The sequence below is a fragment of the Typopeltis vanoorti genome, chromosome 26, assembly GCF_054136105.1.
Source record: "Typopeltis vanoorti isolate ZY-2024b chromosome 26, IOZ_Tvanoo_1.0, whole genome shotgun sequence".
Taxonomy (NCBI): domain Eukaryota; kingdom Metazoa; phylum Arthropoda; class Arachnida; order Uropygi; family Thelyphonidae; genus Typopeltis; species Typopeltis vanoorti.
Window position 1 is genome coordinate 24,762,340 of NC_143574.1, and position 21,155 is coordinate 24,783,494.

General features: G+C 36.5%; 1 protein-coding gene across 3 annotated transcripts in view; it reads left to right on the plus strand.

Annotated features, from left to right (window-relative positions):
- Positions 1-21,155, plus strand: part of Pbp95 (proximal sequence element A Pbp95) — a 353,207-nt gene that overhangs the window by 306,045 nt on the left and 26,007 nt on the right. For all 3 annotated transcript variants that reach the window (XM_090414954.1, XM_090414955.1, XM_090414956.1), the window contains exon 19: positions 17,336-17,989. In XM_090414954.1, coding sequence (XP_090271080.1) covers positions 17,336-17,989 — 654 coding nt within the window. The remainder of the gene's footprint in view (positions 1-17,335; positions 17,990-21,155) is intronic.

The following is a 21,155-nucleotide window of genomic DNA, read 5'->3' on the forward strand; positions in this document are numbered from 1 at the left end:
CTGTATTGTTCTTGAGGATTTTCAGTTTCCAGTTTCTTCTTGTGTTCTTGGAAAACTTTATAGTATACAAAAATAAAGAATTTTAATATGAGCTGTTTAATGTATATGTGTAAGATACTATAATTGATGTGAGATAAATGACCAAAGATGCAGGGATGGTCTCAGTGGAAGCAACAAAGTCAAAGGACTCAAATAATGAGTTGAAGAATTGTAGGAAGGAAGGGACCAGTAGCAAGCTACTGTACTTATACACCAATGTAAGGAGTATTAGGAATAAGAATGCAAAGTTTGGGGCCTTGATACAGTTAGTCAGTCCACAAATCATTGGTGTCAGTCAGAGTTAACAGTGAATGATATACTTAACAGAAATAGAATGTGATATTTTATAGCATTTTTCAAAAAGACAGAAAAGATAAAAGAGGAGGTGGGATATTACAGATCTCAGAAGAGTTTTGTCCTCTTTGTGTGAAACTTGATGAAGAAAGCTGTACTGATGTTCATTTGAAGCCATTTGGTGTGAGCTAAGCACAAATTTTAAATATAAATAGTGGAGTGTTGCTATAGGCCAGCAAATGTAGATGGAGATGATTCTGAAATGTTCAGGCAGATGAGACTGATAAATGACAGGAGAGTGATGGTAATGGATTACTGAAACTATGGAAACATTGACTGGAAGTAGGAATGTTATTTGAGTAAGGAGATTGAATTCCTTCAGCTACTTAGGATGATAACCATATGTAGTATGTAGTTGAAAGAACACGTGACATGAGTGTTGGATTTAATCATATTATCTCTTGCAGTGATATCCCCAAATGATGTCACCATTTGGGTAGAATGATTATATGGTTTTGACATGGGGAGTGGCCAGGCAGGTACAAGCTTCATGGAACAAAAGATGAATTACAGAGACTATGATAAATAAGAAATAAATTAATTGCTTGCTGTGGCTTGATCGGTTGAAGGGGAAAGAAATAAATAGTGCCTAGTACTTGGTTTGAAATCAATTACCTATTACAGTATCAAATTGTTACTAATTTTAAAAGTATAAATAAAGCAGGAGTGAAATGGATGAATTATAGAATTATGTAGAAACTTCTGAAAAGGAAGATTTTATGAAGGAGATAATAAAGAATAGGGTACCCCCTCAGCTCAGAAACATGAATAGTAGCATGAGACAGAATTTAGGAATGTGGCCAAAAGATTGACTTTAATTGCTAGAGGTGGTATGTGGGTCACATCTTCAGAAATGTGACCCAGATATAGGGAAATGTGCATTGAGTGGTTTGTTAGTGTATTTCGTGTAGTGTGGGAGGAAGGTGGTATGTGAGTCACATCTTGAGATATGACATAGATACAGGGAAAATGTTCATTGAGTAGTTTGTTAGTGTATTCCGTGTAGTGGGAGAGGAAGGTTAGGTGTATTGTTGAATAACAATAGGAAAGAGGACATAAGACTGATGTCTCAAGAATGGTGGAAAGCGTTTAGGAATATTAAGTAACTTTGTTGTTAATAAGGCTGTGGAACTGGATGGGATATTTCCACATATATTACAGGAATGTGTGAAAGAGCTGGCAGTGCCCCTGACTTGTTAACAGAAACAGTCTGAGAAGAGTAGAAAGAAGAAAAAATAATGCCACTACACAAGGGATGATCCAAGTAATTGGTGTCCAACTAGGCCATGCTGTATATGAGATGTAGTGAAAGTGTTAGAGGCTGGTAAGACAGAATACAAACCTTGATTGATGAGGATGGAAATTTTTCAAGAGAATGGGAACTGTTATGGAAAGCCCCTTGTCACTTGCCCTTGATAATTTCTACTTAGAGAATCTTGAGGAGTCTTTATTCTCTTCTTTACAATCCCAACCTTTCTTTTGGATATGATATGTGGATGATGTGTTAATTTCTGGCTAGACTAAGAAGTATTTCTGCCTACCTTATTAACCAAAATCAACTTGATAGAATGGTATAAAACAAGCCTTCCTGGATATCCTCTTTTTCTGTACCTCTTCTGGAATATATACTATATCTGTTTTCCATAAACCTACCTTCACAGGCTGTTATACAGCAAGATTTAGCACATCGTCCATTTTGAAAAATAGATATCTTCGTCAGGGAGGGGGAGTGCTATTGATGATAGAGAAAGAGTTGTGTCCATATAAAGTAGAGATGCAAGAAGGAAATAGTGCCAGTGGTTTTGAGGCAGTATGGTGTGAGATAGAGGCGAATGGAATCAAATACTTGGTGGGATGTTGTTATAGACCAGGTAATGTGGATGGTGGTGATAATGAAATGTACAATCAAATTAGCCAGGTAAATAAGAAAAGGGTGATCATTATGGGTGATTTTAATTATAGCAATATGGACTGGAATGATGAGATAGCAACTGGAAGTAAAGAAAATGAGTTTCTTGAGTTTTTGAGGGATGACTACTTTAGACAGTATGTAACAGCGGGCACACGAGGATTGAGGGTCTTGGATTTGGTCATCTCATCAGAGGATGTAATTATAAATGAGGTGTCAAATCATCCACCAATTGGTGAGAGTGACCATGAGGTGATTACCTGGGTGGTTGCCAGCAATGCGAGGACCTCTGTGAGAAAAGGGTATATGTGGAACTACAAGTGAGGGGGGGGGGGATGATTATGAAAAGCTCAGGAGACAACTTGCAGGTGTAGCTTGGAATGAGGAGTTAGCTGGAAAAGAGATCAATGCCGCTTGGGGAATTTTCAAAAACTGTTCAGTAGATGCAATGTCTAAATGTATTCCAAGGGTGAGAAGGTTAAATAAGGTGGGTGTGAGATGGATGAATAAAGAGATTAAGCAAGCAATACAGAGTAAAAGGGGCATTGTGGAGGCAGCATAAGAGAAGTGGAAATAACCAATTTCATGAGGTCCACAAAGACCAAGCAAGGAGAATGACTTGGTTAGTGAGGGTAGCTAAAGAGAGGTATGAACAGCAGTTGGCTAATGGAGCCAAAAAGAATCCTAAGGAGTTCTTTTGATATGTAGCCAGCAAAAGAAAGAATAATGCTTAATGAGCAGTTCATAATGATCTTTCAATCTTGTGAATGTGACTTCATGGAGGGATGGAGAGCAGTTGATGATGGGGAAGGAGAGACTGACTGTAGGTGAGCAAGAGGTGTATGGAAAGTTGAGTGAACTAGATGTAAATAAGGCTGTGGGACTTCATAATATATCACCACATATTCTGAAGGAATGTGCCAGAGAGTTGACACCTGCCTTGACATATTTTTTTTAATAAAGTCTTGCACTTGGTCAAGTTCCTAAGGAGTGGAAGGAGGGCAAGATTGTGCCACTTCATAAAGGAGGTGTCGAACTCAAGCATCAAACTATAGGCCTATCCGTGTGTCAGGTGTTGTGGTTAAATTGTTGGAGAAGCTTGTGAGAACTAGGATCCAGAGTTGGGTTGATAACAATGGTATTATTTTTGATGGACAGCATGGATTTGCTAAAGGGAGGTCATGTTTTAGTAATCTACTTGCTTATTACAATAAAGTGACTGCTTCCTTGGACAGAGGAAAAGGATACAGAGTAATATACTTGGATTTCTCAAAGGCTTTTGATAGAGTACCTCATGATAGGTTGACAGCCAAACTAGAGCAGATGGGGTTGGATATTAGATTGGTGCATTGAATCGGAGACTGGCTGTCTGATAGGTATCAACAAGTTGTGTATGGGGGAGGGATATCCAGGAAAAGAAAAGTCACTAGTGGAGTGCCTCAGGGGCCTGTTTTAGGTCCATTACTGTTTAACTTGTATATTAATGATATAGGTGAAGAATTGGATGGAGATATTCAGTTGTTTGCAGGTGATGCAAAGTTGAGATGAACCATGAAGTGTAGTGAAGATGTTGTGGCCTTACAGGAAGACTTGAAATAGATTGAGTGATTGGGCATGGAAATGGGGATGTGAGTTCAATGTTGCAAATTGTAAGGTTTTAAAATTTGGAAAACAAAGATGGGATGCAGAATTTATGCTTGGTAAGAATATATTGTTGGAGGTAGAGGAAATCAGAGATCTGGGGGTGATAGTGGATAAGGATCTAAAATTTAGGGGACACATTGCCAAAATTGTGAAGACAACACAAAGGCTTCTGGGAATGATGCAGAGGACACTGACGTGTAGAAGTAGGGAGATTCTTGTTCCGTTGTATAAGGCTTTGATTAGGCCACACATGGACTATTGTGCCCAGATTTGGTCACTGGGTTTTCAGAATGATGAAGAGATGTTGGAAAGGGTCCAAAGGAGACTGACTAAGGTAGTTTCTGACCTCTGAAATGTCGAATATGAGGAAAGATTGAGAAGATGTAATTTGCAGAGTCTGGTGGACAGGAGGAAGAGGGGGAGATATGATAGAAACCTACAAGTTGGTAAGGGGTTGTTATAGGATATCTGGAGAAGTTTTACAGAGAATAGTGGGAGATCAGGGGAGAACCAGAGGTCATCCCTGGAAACTGTATAAAGAGGGTGTGAGTAGGGGAGTGAGAGGCAGGTTTTTTTTGTGCAGAGTTGTGAATGATTGGAATGCCTCGCCTGAGAATCTGGTGTCTGCAAAGAGTTTGAATGTGTTTAAAACATGGGTATGATGAGCTGTGTGTGTGATAAAAGGACCTCCCAGGTGAGTCTTTGACTCCATGAGGTCTTGGGATTGTAATAATATCTTTGCTCAACAGAGCACATGTTATCTGCTCCAGTTATCAAGCTCTTCATCAAGAATTAAGACTGTCCAGTGCATTATATTATACTACAGAATGGCTTCACCTCAAGGAAGTGTAACACGTTTGCTGCCAACTACGAGTATACTTGTAGTTGGTATATGAGCCTCTCAAGCCAACTACAAATATACTCGTATGTCGCTTACCGCCGGCAACGAGATTACTTGTACTGACCTTGAAGAAGTGAAATTGCTTGGCGTGCGGTAACAAACTATGCCCGAGGAGTGTGGCAGCGAACATGTTAAACACATCCTAGACACTTATCTCCAAGAAACTTGAATCAGTACATTGAGTTCCTATCCCATACATTGTAGGCATCTCTGAGCTCTCTATCAACAAAATCTCTACTTGGTTACCATTCACAAAAGATAAACATCTTTTGTGGAACTCACAACAGGTTCATTGTGAGTTCCTCCACTCGTACTTTAGAAAAACAGGATGCAGGACGTTCTGTTGAAAAATGGCTACAAGAAAGGATTAAACTAAATTTATTATAGTCTAACCAAGTGGGAAAAAACTTCCGACATCTTTCTCTAAATCCAGAGTAATTTAATAATAAGGTGAGACACCTTTTGGCCACTCGTATAGGTAAATATGACTTCTCCATTACTTCCACCTTAGTATCACCACCTCTGGGTAGTGGCCCTTACCTTAATGCATAGCATTATACATGTTCACAAGGAGATGTGCTTTGCATTATGGGAGATACTAAGACAAGTGATGAGAGCTTAGTCCACCTTTACCACGAGTTACCTCAATCCTGAAGATACTTCAGGTGCGAACTTTTTTTGCTTACACTTGGATAAAGGACTAAACTAAATTTATTATATTTTGGCTACAAGAACACTAATCTTATATGCTGACCCCTCACCCTTCAGTGTTTACCAGGTTCAATATGATTGCCTGCATTTGTACTTTGGACAAACAGGATGTTCTGTTGAAAAGCAACTACAAGAACAACAATCTTATATCAGCAACTATAAACCTAAAAAATCTGGCCTTGCTCAGCTTGGATGGACACTGACCATAACATCCTTTGGTCCAATACTTACTTTTTACACCGGTGCAGGTTTAGGTTTGAGCAGTTATTTAGAGAGGGCCAAAGCACCTACACTGCCCAAATTTAAATCAGAATGATTGCCTCTCCATTGCCAACATCTTGTCTCATAAATGGCAAGCAATAATGTCTTTCCTCCCAGTTTATTTTTAATATAATGCTGTGTCATTCAATTCATTAATCTAAATTTAATTTTCATTTCAAATCACTTCATTTTAATATGCTTCAGTTGTAATCTTATTTTATTTGCAACTACCTAAAAGGCATTCTGGCACATGGCTCAAATCTGTAAATAGGATTAACATCTTTATTCTAGCTTCAATTAGTTTCTGGTTAAAATATTTGCAATAATAAAAATTATGATTGATTCTTGTGAATACATGTGTCCAATAAACTTTATTATGTCACAAGTGCCAATGAAAACTAGTGATTTATTTGGATTTTGCTGAGTGTTTAGAGTACCTCATGAATAAACTACTGAAATTGAACAGAATGTAGGTGAATACTCAGTTGGTAACTTTGTTACAGAAGGTTGACTGATAAGAATCAGTTTTTGTATGGGACTGCAGTGCCCCAACTGTTCTGTGACCACTGTTGTTTAATTTATATGTCAGTGATATAGTCAAGTTTGAGAGGAGATATTCAGTTATTTGCTGGCGATGCCAAATTAGGAAGAACAGTGTTGAGTTTTTGTTGCAGGTGGATTTGAATAGGTTAGTGTTTTGGGCTGAAGAATGGGAATGTCACTTTAGTGTTGCTAAGGATGAAGTAATTCAGTTTGGCCAGAGAAGATGGAATGAAGTTTATCATGGTGGGGAAACTGCTTCAGGAGGTGAGAGATCTGGGTATCTTGATGGATAGGAAACTGCAGTTCAGAAAAAACATCATGAAAGTTGTAATGGTTATCCATAAAATTGCTGATATAATGCAAAGAACCCTGACAAGTACAGATAGAGAGGTGATAGTTCCATTGTATAAGGCACTAATGAAGCCACGTTTGGATTTCTGTGCACTGATCTGGTCACCTGGATATATTGATGATAGTGAAACATTGGAACGAGAGATATTGCAGAGGTGAATAACTGTCTCAGGACTCTTGGATATAAGAACAGATGAAAGGAATGCAGTCTGCGTAACTTGGTAGATAGATACAGTAATCCCTGTATTTAATCGATAGGTTCCTCTCACCACTTATATGTTTTAATCATATCACCTTTCCTCCTAAGTGGTGAAAGGAACCTATCGATTACATACAGGGACGTTATTGCATACGGTAATAGATGATGGGAGAACGAGAGGCATCTCTCAAAGCTACAAAGGTCATGTGAGCAAGGGAAAAAATAGGAGATGTTTAGCATGGTGAAAGAGTGTAGTGCATTGCCAGAGTGGGTGTTGAATGCTTTAACACTGAATATCTTTAAGGCAAGTTGTAATAGTTATTGAGGTCTCTGAGTGTTTGTCATCCTGCAGTGAGTCTTCAGACACCGTGGAGACCTGGAAGTAATACATATATAACTAACTGTTCATCTGCCTCATACTTTTTTATAGTATAGATTTCAAATTTTCTAGAGTGTGATTATTCACAATTAAACATCAGCGTATATTGCTGTAATAATAGTGGTGTGTCAGAGTATGCCTTCTTGAAGACAGAGTATTTATTAGTGCAATCATCATTGTCATAGGTAGGTCAGTCATTGATAAGTCATCCATCACATTACTTCTGTATATAACATGCATGATATCTGGCCACTTATTAACTTAGTATTCAGTGCCACCCATATCTGAAATAACTGGTTAAATAAGCCAGCAGCTGCCATATGCCAACTTGCTTTTTATTCTGATCACGTGCAGAATGACAAAGTTGCTAATGAATGGCCAGACACTGTATAATTTATTGTATTTTTAGAATGTATATTGTCCATAACTATACTGAAATTTAAAATTCTAACATCTACAATTTAGGCACCAACTTCCTGCAAACATACAGGATGTTTCAAATTAAAGTACTCCTATTTAGAGCAGTCTGTAGAGAGAACTAGTAGATGAAATATCCTCAAATTAGGTAGGCACCCTAACCAGATCATGGGGAAGAGATTTTGACACTAAAAACAAATTTTCAAAAACGAGCAATAGGGGAAATGTGACGCTGTAGGTGGGAGAAAATTATATGAGCATGAACCAGATGGTATGCGACTGGAATGATTCAGAGAAATGGCCTTTGTGCAGGACCATAGTTGATACCATCAGCATTCTACAGTAAAACACAACTAATCTGTTGAAAGGTTTCACACTTAATGTGCAATTTTGTCTTGTAAATCTACCCAGTGAAGAACTTTGTCCCAATACACTATGCTTTTGAAGTAATCCCAAAACCAAAAGTTATGGTTTTGGGATTACTTCAAAATTGGGTTAGGGTCTGATGAACACAGTGGCCACTTCATAGAAAAACTGGTTAAAATTGAGTAACTGATTAACTCTATCCTCTGTGAAATGTTGATTCAATTATTGAAACCCATGTCCTATATGGAGAAATTTGTTTAGGCACTCTCTCCACTGCAGTTACTGGATTCTTGTGTAGAGGCTTAAGTGCTGTCAGGACATTATGTTGGAGGTTTAATGGATTTTTTACAACACTTAAAAAAAATTAAAATAGAATTTAATACTTCCTATGTTTCGTCCTAGTCACTAGGACATCTATGGGGATTACAAAAAAAACAATTAATGTAACATGCACACAAAAACTTACAATACTAAGCCCAACCACGTGGGTGACACTAAAGTCCTATCTAGGTGGAGTGCCCTCTAAGGGCGGTCATAGGTGGCCTGGAATGTAAGGTGGGACCTCTGGTGGTGATTGTTTCCCAAATCTTCGGAAGCTTAATGCAACCATATTTATTTAGATTTGGTTGGTTTCTGAGAGCTGCTGCTTCTAAGAAAAGTCTGTCTTTCTTGAATTTGCTGTGGTAGAGCATGGTGGTTTTCTTCCATGATACTCTGTGGATGGTGTCCAACACATGGTCAGCCAAGCCTGAATGGCCATAGTTGTGTTTAACGATGTATGACTTGTGTTCCTCCAGGCGGATGGATGCTGATCTGCCTGTCTGTCCAAAGTACGCAAGCTTACAGGAACAGGGTACTTTGTAAACTCCAGGCAGAGAGAGAGGAGGGAGCTGATCTTTCGTAGACCGGATAAGGGTAGCAAGTTTGCGGTAGGGTTTATATGCTGTGTGTAGGTTATACTTTTTTAGTATCTTGGCTATTTTTTCCGAAGTGCCACGGATGTAGGGTATGGTGATGGCATTTTTAAATTCTTGTTGACGAGAGGGACGGGGAATGGGGAAGGAATTGATTATTTTTTTGATACTGTGTTCGCTGTAGCCATTGGAGAGGAAAGTTCTGTGTATGTGGTTAAGCTCAGTAGTGAGGGCGGTTCCACTGGAACAAAGATTGTGGGCTCTCTTGGTAAGAGTTTTAATGATGCCATATTGTTGCGGGGGTGGTTGTGGGAGAGTTTGTGAATGTATCTGCCTGTGTGTGTGTGGGTTTTCTGTATGCAGTGAAGGCAAGTGTATCATTAGGCAGGTGTGTGACTAAGGTGTCTAGGAAGGGTAAACAATTGTTCTTTTCCTTTTCCATAGTAAACTGGATTCTTGGATGTAGGCTATTGAGATGACTGAGGAAGGAGTCTAACGTGTCTAGGCCATGAGGCCAAATAGAGAACACATCATCTACATATCTTAGCCAGATAGACGGTTTGAGTGGGGCTGAGTCTAAGGCTCGTTTTGCGAAATCTTCCATATAGAAATTGGCAAGGGTGGGTGAGAGGGGGGAACCCATGGCGGTTCCCTCTATCTGCTTGTAGATTTTGTTCTTCCAAGAGAAATACCCAGAGTTGATGGCAAAGGAAAAGAGATCTAAGATGTCAGAGGGAAAAACGTTTTCTAAGAGAGAGAAAGTGTCAGTTAAGGGAATATTGGTAAACAATGAGGAGATATCAAAGCTTACTAATATGTCTGTATTATTCAAGGTTAAATTTTCTGTGAGGGCTTTAAAGTGGGTCGAGTTTTTTATATAGGATTCGGAATTTCCGGTGAGGGGGGACAGAGAGTTGGCCAGCTGTTTAGACAGTTTGTAACAAGGTGCATTGGTGGCATTTACTATAGGCCTGAGTGGGGAATTGGGTTTGTGGATTTTTGGTAAACCGTATATTCGAGGGGGACGGGAGCAGAAAAGTTTAAGTTTTTTCGTGACGTCAGGGGGTCAGGAGGTTACTTTTTTAAGTAAGATTTTTAATTTCTTAACTTGTGTTTTTGTGGGGTCGTGTTCTAGCGGGATGTAGGTAGCGCGATCGCGGAGGGTAATGTTCATTTTACGATTGTATTCGCTGGTATTAAGAACGACTGTGGCATTACCCTTATCCGCTCTAGTGATGACGATACTTTTTTCTTTGCGTAGTTTCAGGAGAGCCATGCGTTGGGCATACGATAAGTTACTTTTTGGAGGTGAAGAGTTAGTGAGGATGTTGGCTACGTCGAGTCTGATGTTGTTGTCGGAGGTAGCCAACAACATCAGACTCGACGTAGCCAACATCCTCGCTCACTCTTCGCCTCCAAAAAGTAACTTATCGTATGCCCAACGCATGGCTCTCCTGAAACTATGCAAAAAAAAAAAAAAAGAAAGAAAAAAGTATCGTCATCACTAGAGCGGATAAGGGTAATGCCACAGTCGTTCTTAATACCAGCGAATATAATCGTAAAATGAACATTATCCTCCGCGATCGCGCTACCTACATCCCGCTAGAACACAAGTTAAGAAATTAAAAATCTTACTTAAAAAAGTAACCTCCTGGTTCCCTGACGTCACGAAAAAACTTAAACCTTTCCGCTCCCGTCCCCCCCGAATATACGGTTTACCAAAAATCCACAAACCCAGTTCCCCACTCAGACCTATAGTAGATGCCACCAATGCACCTTGTTACAGACTGTCTAAACAGCTGGCCAACTCTCTGTCCCCCCTCACCGGAAATTCCGAATCCTATATAAAAAACTCAACCCACTTTAAAGCCCTCACAGAAAATTTAACCTTGAATAATACAGACATATTAGTAAGCTTTGATATCTCCTCGTTGTAATCCCCGTAGATGTCCTAGTGACTAGGACAAAATATAGGAAGTATTAAATTCTATTTTAATTCTTTTTGAGTGTTGTAAAAAATCCATTAAACCTCCAACATAAAGCAGTTACTGGATGACGAACTGCTCAACATGTACCAATTACGCACAGTGCAGTACCCATGTTCTGTTCAATGGATTTCTTTGGAAAAAAAAAATCCCAATAACAAACTTGGCTGTAAATCTTATCCCCATAGAATGTAAGGGAACTTGTTCAAATGCATGGGAATTCTCTGTAGCCCAGATGTGACATATTTAAGTGTTTACTATTCCACAAACATGAAAAAACTTCATCACTCCATAGGATGTTCCAAAGCCAATACGTCCACCTGCATGCATGCCAGAAATGTCAACATGAATGTTTCTCAGTTGCTGACATCTGCTGTGTGCAACTCTTGGCTGTGGTAAGTTTATATGGGTAGCATTGCAATGCTTTAGCATAGTTTTATGTACAAACTACACAATTTGATTTGTCATACACTGTTGTATTGGCAAATCTAATTGTCTTGCTAGGGCACATGCACTGCAGTTATTGAGCAGTTAAACGAGAATGCCTACGGCATTCTTATTTAACTGCTCAACAACTGCAGTTGAAATAACTTCAGTCATTTGCTGAATTTCAGATTCATGCCCTCTTCCTATTTGAACTATCAAACTGCCTGCCTCTTCAAATTGACAAACCATTCTTCATGCTGGATTTGGTGTCATTGAGCCTTTTTGCAGTATTTAGGTGTCTGTATTTATGAAGTGCTGTGCAACATGTTTATACATTCCTATACAAACACTTCACAAGCAAAGCATGTTCAGGCAAAGTGTGATCAGTCATTCAAATCACATGACTATAGAGTCAGTCTCACTCCTTCACTCCTTTATACCATCTTATTACTCACGTGGTAGCCAAAATATCAATATCTTTTCTCATTCACTGCACCATATTTATCCTATTGGTCATTTTTTTAACTAATTTTTTTTCTTCAAAAAAATTTGTTTAAAAGTTTGAGGGTATTTCATATACTTGATTCTCTCGACAGAATAGAGGTACTTTAATTTGCAAAACTCTTTATACAGTAACCTGCATATGACTTCAAAGCCCTGATATTCTGAGTTTGTTTAGATGGCATCTTTCACTCCTGCATGCTTACTGAAATGGAAGCTTGAGGACATTGATGCCATAAGATTGGTCTGGCAAAAAAAGTTTGAAAAATTCTGAAGCTCTCAAGAAATGCTTTATAAAATACTGGTAGTGATGGGAGCATTGCATTCAAGAAAGAATGTTTATTTTATTTTATTTATTTATTTTTTTTTTTTCAAAGGACAGAATAAGCGATGTTCAGAAAAATAATATTTTGCTGGCCTTATTGGCATAGTGTACAAGCAGGCTGCCAGTTTGAATCCTGCCATGAGCACAGATGTTTGTTGAATGTCTTTATGTGGAAGATGAATTTCATTGTCTAGTGTGAAACTGCTGCCCTGTTCGTTGGAAGCATGCAAGTGGCTTGGAAGAGTTCTGTGTTTGGTCTCTAAAGCAGGCTTTCTGGATTATGTAAAAACATAAAAAATATATAAATAAAAGATATATATATATATATAAAATAAAAAAGTAGCCAATCCAGTACTAAGGTACAGGTTTAGAGAATTTCTTGCATGGGAATTACGCTTAAAATCTGATATTTTTTTAAATTGCATTATGAGTTAGGGATCAGCAAGTCCAAACACAGTAAAATATTTTTCATTTTAATTCATTTCATATCATTTTATCTTTTGAGTTAAATGAATCAATACTTGCTCTCAAACATCATTACATATGAACACTTATTCTCAGGGGATTACTCACATACCAAATGCATATCTAGAAATGCATTTGGTACCAAATGATATCTTTGGGCCTGATCCTTTTTTGGTTGGTTTAGAATATGATTATAAAATTTTTTCTTTGATGCATTTCCTTAAAAACAAATTTTGAAACATTGATGATATTGGTGTCTGAATACATTCAAAATTTGAATGAGTGGCTGAAGAAAACTTTATTTGAAAGGTTACACTGAATAACAGATTTATATATAATATATATATATATATATATATGAAAGAATGTTAACATACATATTTCATACATATATGTATATATATACATACATTGGTTAACATACATATTTTTATGAAGAATTGAATGACTAGAACCGAGATTTAAGTAAAAAGGTTTTAATATAAAAACACTACTAGTTTCGGCCTGTAACAGCCTTTATCAGGTGACATTATAAAAGAAAGAAAAAACACTAAACGCTGAAGGTTAAAAGACTATGAACAACATAGAGAGTCTCTATACATAATTAGCATGAAAACGTTGTAGTTGTATTTAAAGCTGTTCTTTCGTTTGTTGCATTGTTGGGAGAGTGCATGCTTGCAGCAACACGTGAACGCCAGTACATGATTACAGCTGAATGACTATCTGGGAAGTTGTAGCTCAAGTTATTATTTAGATGAACAGGATTGAAGATGATTTCTCTAGATTCCACGATTTTTCTCTCTAGTTCATCATTGCAACGGAAGATGTTAGTAGATTTTTCCCAGCAGACTTTGTGACTTTGGTTTTCATCATTAGGATTAGCCGAGAAAAGGATATGACTTGATAATGCACTGGCTCGCTGTCTCTTGTAAGTAATGTCCCTCATGTGTTCTTCTATGCGCAATTTGACAGATTTGTCTATCTACCCAAAATAAGGAATATCACAATCACACAATATTTTATATACACCAGGATATTTGAGTTAATGATGACAAAGTTTTGGGTGGCTTATTAAGAAATGGATCTTTGGAAGTGGAGTGAAGAAGGTTCTGATATTGGATTTTCTTAGAACTTTTGCTAATTTATGTGATACTGTACTTATGTAAGGAATAGATATATTGCCTTTGAATCTATTTGTTTCTTCTGAGTGATGTCTAGGAGGATTTAGAAGTAATTTTTCAATGATTCTCTTGGAATATCCATTAACTTCGAAAGAAGTTTTCAGATGGTTTATTTCTGTAAGAAGTTCATTTGAGTCATCCAGAAGAGAACGGGCTCTATGTCCCAAGTTGGAAATTATTCCAATCTTATGAGGAGGGAAATGATGGGACTGACTATGCAGATATCTGTTGGTATGTGTGGGCTTTCTATATATCGTTATTTTGAGTTTACCAGAAGAGCGAGTCAGTTTGACATCAAGAAAAGGTAAGAAATTATTCATTTCAAGCTCGGCAGTAAACTTAATACTTTAGTGTCGACTCTTGAGATGTTCGAGGAAAACCATAAGGGATTCATGTCCATGGCCCCCAATAATGAAGACATCATCTACATAACATTTCCAAACTTTAGGTGTTAAAATAAAGGAAGAGATAGCCTTGGTTTCAAAATCCTCTAAGTAAATATTTGCAAGTACAGGGGATAAAGGATTACCCATAGCCAGTCCATGATTTTGTTTGTATATATTATCTTGAAATTTGAAGTAACCAGACCTGATGCAATGTGTAAGCAAGGCTAACATTTTTTTGGATAACTTGTCCTTGAGTAATGTTAGGACTTCATCTTCATTAGTGAACAAAGAAGTTATGTCCAAGCCAGCCATGATGTCATCTTCATTAACTGTAATATCCTTGATGTATGTAACAAATTCTGTAGTGTTCTTCTTGATAAAGGATGGTGACTTGCTTGAAAAAATTTTTAGGTATTTGGCAAGATATTTTGAAAGATTGTACGTCGGAGAATTGATACCTTCTACAATTGGGCGTAATGGGGGTATTTTCTTTATGGATTTTAGGAACACCATATATGCGAGGAATTAATGGATGGAGAGAGCGTAGAGATAAGCGAACGTTTTGGGATAATTCGGTTGTTGTTTTTAATAAGTATATATGTAAAACAAAGAAAAAAAAAATATATATATATATATATTGATGCAGTTTTTATTGCATATATTTGAATATATTTATGGTGATCTCAGATTTCTAATCCTGAAATAACCAGACTCTCATTTAAATGCTGTTATCTACAAGCAGATCAGTACATCAACCAGTTGGCAGAAGAGTGGTATTTACTCAGGCCCAGCTGGTGGCATGTGCAATATACAGGTGCCGCAGAAGAAAAGGTTGTCAAAAAATATGAGATAAGAGTTTAAATGAACAACGAATAGTACAGAATGGTACATATAATTATGAATGTATGTCGTCTTCCGTTCGGGCCCCTTCAGATCTTCCTGGACCCGATTATATCACTGTAATTTTTTATTAAAATTTATGAAAATATACCTAAAAGAGTTCTTTATTTTTTGATGTATCATAAATCAACTTATGATTAATTGTTGAGTTCCATGTAAAAATAAATTGTATAAGCAGGAACTAATCCATAGGTAACATTATACTGTAAAGAGGTTTTCATTTCCTGTTCGTTTTATTCATACTTTATTCAAAAAAAACTTTTTTGGAAAGGTGCCGAACATTAATCGCACACACAAGAAAAATACTAAGCGCCGGCACTGTATCTACTCATACCATCAGTTAACTGATCATCAAAGTGATTTTATACTAAGAAAAGTTAATTGAGAGATCACTATATTTGTGAAATTATCAACTACGTTATTGTTTTTTTTTTTTTTTTCTCTCCATAAAATGTGTAATCAAACATGAAACAAGAAATTGGCATCATTTTAGCACTTGGTGTGATAGTCACTGAAAGGATGTGAAGCACCCATTCAGCCTTTATGACCCCCCCCTTCCTCCTCCGCACACACACACACACGCACGCACGCATATAACCATCATATTTTGAGTAAAAGGATGTGAAGTACCCATTCAGCCTTTGATCCCCCTGCACACACACACACACAACCATTATTATATTTTGAGTGAAAGCATGCTAGTCCAGTACCAAATACCTACAGCTTGTGGCATGTTCTCAATGAAAAAAATTTTGAATAATAATAGTTGCCTCCCCTCCAGTTTTTCATTTTCTCTGGTTCTTCAGTATATCACCTGTTTTCTATAGTCAGAAAAGAAAAGCATATACAAGGGTCATTCGATAAGTCTGTGCAAAAATGTAGAAAACATGATTTTTTTGAGACAAACATTTTTTATTTTTCAACATGGTCTCCTTTGAGGTCTATACACTTAGTCCAACGATGCTCAAGTTTTTTGATTCTCTCTATATAGTATGATTTGTCTAACTCTTCAAAGTTTTTTGAAGAGTTGTTTTGGCAATCACTTCATCGTTTGATGAAAATCTCTTTCCTGCCAGCCATTTTTTCATGTTTGGAAACAGATAGTAGTCCAAGTGGGCCAAATCTGGAGAGTGGGGGTGTGGGGGGTGCGAAATGACTTCGTAGCGTAAATTACTGTCCTTGCAACAGTTCACACGTTGACACTTTTGATCCAGTGTGAGCAAACTCGGCACCCATCTTGCGGATAGTTTTCTCGTATGTAAATGTTCATGTAAAATATTATGTATGCGGTCATTTGAGATGCCCACAGCCTTAGCAATTTCACACACCTTTACTCTTCTATTATCCATCACCATATCATGGATTTTTTTAATAATTTCTGGAGTAGTGACCTCAACAGGGTGTCCAGAACGTTCAGCGTCACTTGTGCTCATATGGCCACTTTGAAAGTTACTAAACCACTTATAAGCTATTCTAATCGAAGGTGCAGACTCACCATAATGTTTATCAAGCTTAGCTTTGGTTTCCTGAGGCCGTTTTTGCCTTTCAAAAAGTAATGTTTAATCATTACACAAAATTCTTTCTCAATTTTTCACAAATTACGGTACTTGATTGATTCAAATGAATGCCAAACACAGAGTAATAGATCTATCTGACTGAAATTTTGTGTGCGTGTGTGATCCTCCAACAGTTGCCAGCAACTAAAAATAACCTTGATACCTACTGGTGGCACCATCTCTTAGCTGCATGGACTTATTGAACAGCCCTTATATTCACAAAAAAAACAATCTAGTCCTATATTTTGTTATTTTGTGTGTATGTTTGTTTGTATATAAACATTGTTTATATAATGTTTTATAAATGTGTGTGTGTGTGTACGTGCACATGTATACGTGCTGACTGAAAATATACACTAAATAATAATATTAAATATGTATTTAGTCTTACAGAATTTGATGCAGACAGCTAAGATTATCTGTTTCTTAAAGTTAAAAAAAAAGAAGTTTTTAAGTAGTAATTAACTTTCTATGTAATTTCTAAGTAGCTTTATGAAAGAGCATTCCTAAATGTTATTTACACATTTCAGGCATTTTTTCCCTGAGACTTAAGAAATTAAATTTATTAATTTCAAGCATTACTCATATACTTATTTCATAAATTCATATTTCTGTTAAATAGGTTTATCAGGCTACAGATTTAGAAGTTGAAACAGGTGTAGATGGAGATGATGAAGAAGAGGAGGAAGAAGAAGATCCTTTCTTACCAAATAAGAAGAGAAGAAAGTTGAAACAAGAACAACAAGAAAGAAGGAAGAGAAGAGCATACGAAAAGACTGTTAGCAAAAATAAACTGTTCAGAGTTCTAGAAGATAAGGTACTTGGTGCATTTAATAGCGGTGATATTCCTGTAATGCCTCCTACTAGAACATCTATAGAAGCATTTAAAATCCTTCTTCTGTGTCGTAAGCGTCTTGCTACAGTGGCCAGTTCTAGAAATTCAATGGATGTTTTATTGATGTTTAATTGGCATAGTGATGATGTATCATCTCTCTGTTCTAATTGCCAGCAAACATTAAATTATGATGAATCAGAAATTGAACTGGATGAGAATAAACATGAAGCACAAAATGCCAAAAATATGGGTCCAACTAATAGACAATTAGCAAAAGTGTTACAGACACAACATTCAGCTGCTGAGAATTCAGAAGAACTTGAATTTAAGAAAGCGAAATGCAAACGCACATATAAAAGAAAATCAGCAAAAGTGCAAAAAAATGCAACAAACTCTGTACATACTTCTGCTGAAGTAGAAACAGATGTTCATTCGAATGAGGTAGGTTCCATGTTTTTTTTTCAGTCTTTCTGTGCATGTGCAAGAATTACTTCACAGTGTGGGATTTTTATGTTTATAAGCTTTAACACTTGTATTAAAAGTTTTAATTAGGGAATTTATTTTAGCATTAGATTTGGTACTTTTTTTTTTTTTTTTTTTTTGGATGTAATAAATAAAATCTGTGTTCATCTTTATACTCTAGGAATTTGGTTACTATAAATATTTTGGTATTTTAATAAACCAGCTTTCCTTCTCTCTCTCTCTCTCTCTCAACATTTCATGCATGATGCTAAAAATAATTTAATAATAAACACATTACAGGCAGTCCCTGACTTGTGCAAATTATCCTGAAACAGATATGAAAAAAATTCAAGCTACAAAAATTTTAATTGCCATGCATACATTACCTGTATGCCACCTAACAACAGTTAGATAACCGCAAGAAGCCTAGACACTACATAATGTTCCTTACTGTTGAACATAAACTATGGTAAGGTATAATCATCACTAGAAAAACAAGGAATGGAAGTGTAAAAAGTGAACCCATGAGTAAACATGCCAAAATTGATCAGAGATGAAAATAATGATTAGCAAGAAATAAGAATAATCATCTGGTACTTGTCTGACAATTATCTTTTAAAAATTCTATACCAGATACATAATGTGTCCCACTACATATTTAGAAGTTTTTTGAAGTTGGATTTTGTGTTCCAGCAGGCATTAAAATGCCTTTACCACAAATTTCTCCTTGATGTATGCACATGCAACACTTTTGAAAATAACACTTTATCATGGCAAAAATTTCTAGATAACACTAGTAGAGACGTTTTTAATGTTATGAAGGGGGACAAAGCAATCAGAGAATGAATTCTAATGCCTCGTGTTCTTAAGATGTTCAGAAAGAAATAGATGATGCTTCTAGCTTGTTATAGAAAATTTATGAAGAGAAGAAAGAAGCAACTGTTCAATCATCTCTTGATAATTTCATACAGAAGGTTGAATGGCCAAATTAAATATTTTTTGCTATATTTTTGTATTTGTTATTATATTATTATTATCTGAGACCTCCAGGGAGTCTATGACTTATCGAGGGAGGCTATAAATCACCCAAACCAGCTATCATACTGTCCCTTATATTCATTCACACTAGATGCACTCACTATCCCTAAAGGCAAATTATTCCACTCACTCACTCACTGCTCTCTGGGAGAAAAACCTAGCTCTTACCCATTTCTTGACTGTGAACAAACATAACATCCATTCAAAAGTTTATACACCTCTATCATATCACCCTTCTTTCCCCTGTTAACCAGAGTCTGTAATACACATACTCACAATCTAAATCCCATAAACCAGATATAATCTTTGTAACTCTTCTTTTACACCCTTTCCACAGCTTCTTTATCCCTTAGAATCTGGGAGACTAAATCTGCGCACAATAATCCAGATGTGGTCTTATCAAAACCTTATGAAGAAGCAAAATTACTTCCTTATCCTTACATGTCAAAGTTCGCTTCATCATTATGTTACGTTGCGTTAAAAATTACATACTGAAATCTAAATTATGTGCATCCTGTGAATGAAACTAACAGTTTCAATAAAATTTAATATTTGTTAATACACTACCATATACACATACTGTAAATATGTAAGCAGTTGGATATGATTAATGGGTGAGGGTGCGACTCAAGTAAAATTCGAGTTATGTGAAGTTTGCAGAACTTTTTTTTTAAATAGTCCTTCCTTTAATGTATAAAATAGCTATCACCATATTATAATCTATTTCCAGAAGAAATGTGAAGATTTTGTTAATTGGTTTATTGTAGTAGACATTGTTTATAAATGTTTTGCTGACTATTTTTAATTCGTTCTTTAGAGTTGCTCATCAGAGCAAGTTGTTATTGCACTGTTTTTGAGAGTATTTAATGGCACCTAGTTTCTGGGTGTGTTTTTTGGTTGGTGGAAAATATTAATGCGTATGTACTGGTAGACTACAGTATATAGTGCAGAACAACCGATCAGAGGAAGGATGTGTATCCAAAAATGGAAGTGTATTCTGTTTTCAATATTATTATTATTATCATATCTCAATGAATGAAAAATGTCAAGAAATAGAAATTCTACAGGAAAAGCTTGACAGTTTTAATCTACACAAAAATCTGAAAGTGACCTCAGGTATATTTAAGAAAAAACAACTATGTATCCTTTCTAAACAAAAAGGGAGAAATAATATCCAAAAAGGATGACAAAATACAAGTATTGGTGAAATATGTAGAAGAACTCTTTACCTATAACGGACAAAACCCAGAAAATACTTTGAACAGATGGAAGGTCCATGCATTCTAAGATCAGAGATAGAATGTGCGCTGAACTCAGCTAAAAATGATAAAGCCTTAGGCCCTGTTAGAATACCAGCAGAAATAGTAAAGTTATTAGAATACAGGCATAATTCCTCAAGACTGGTTACAGTCGACCTAAATTTGAAAAAGCAAAATGCAAAAACTTGTAATGACTATACAATGATCAGCCTAATGAGTGATGTTCTCAAAATGTTTCTGAAAATAATTCAAAAAATAAAAGGATGACATACAGAAAATGTGAAGATACCATCAGTGATGCACAATTTGGCTTTAGAAACGGTTTGGGAACGAGAGAGGCTCTTTTCTGTTCTCAAATCTTATTCCAAAAATGTAGTGACAAAAACATTTGCTCCATCAACTCTGAAAAGGCATTTGACAAAGTCCAACATACTAAAATGATTGCACTTTTAAAAAGAATTGGATTGGATGGTAAAGACATCAGGATCAACGAAAACTTATATTGGAACCAAAAAGCATCTGTTCAGGGTGATGACAGGTTTATTACAGACTCCATTAACATCAAACGAGGAGTGAGGCAAGGATGTGTGCTGTCACCTCTTCTTTTTAGCATATGCTCAGAAGCCATATTTCAAAAAATCTTAAAAGGAAGGGATTAATGTAAATGGTGAAATCATCAGTAACATCTGATATGCTGATGACACAGCACTTCTGGCTGACAATATTTAGGATCTTCAAATTCTTCTGCTACTAGTGAATGAAGAGCGTGAAAAAATAGGATTAAAAATAAATATCACCAAAGCCAAATTCATGGTCATAAGCAAGAAACCAATTCTTAATTCAGCACT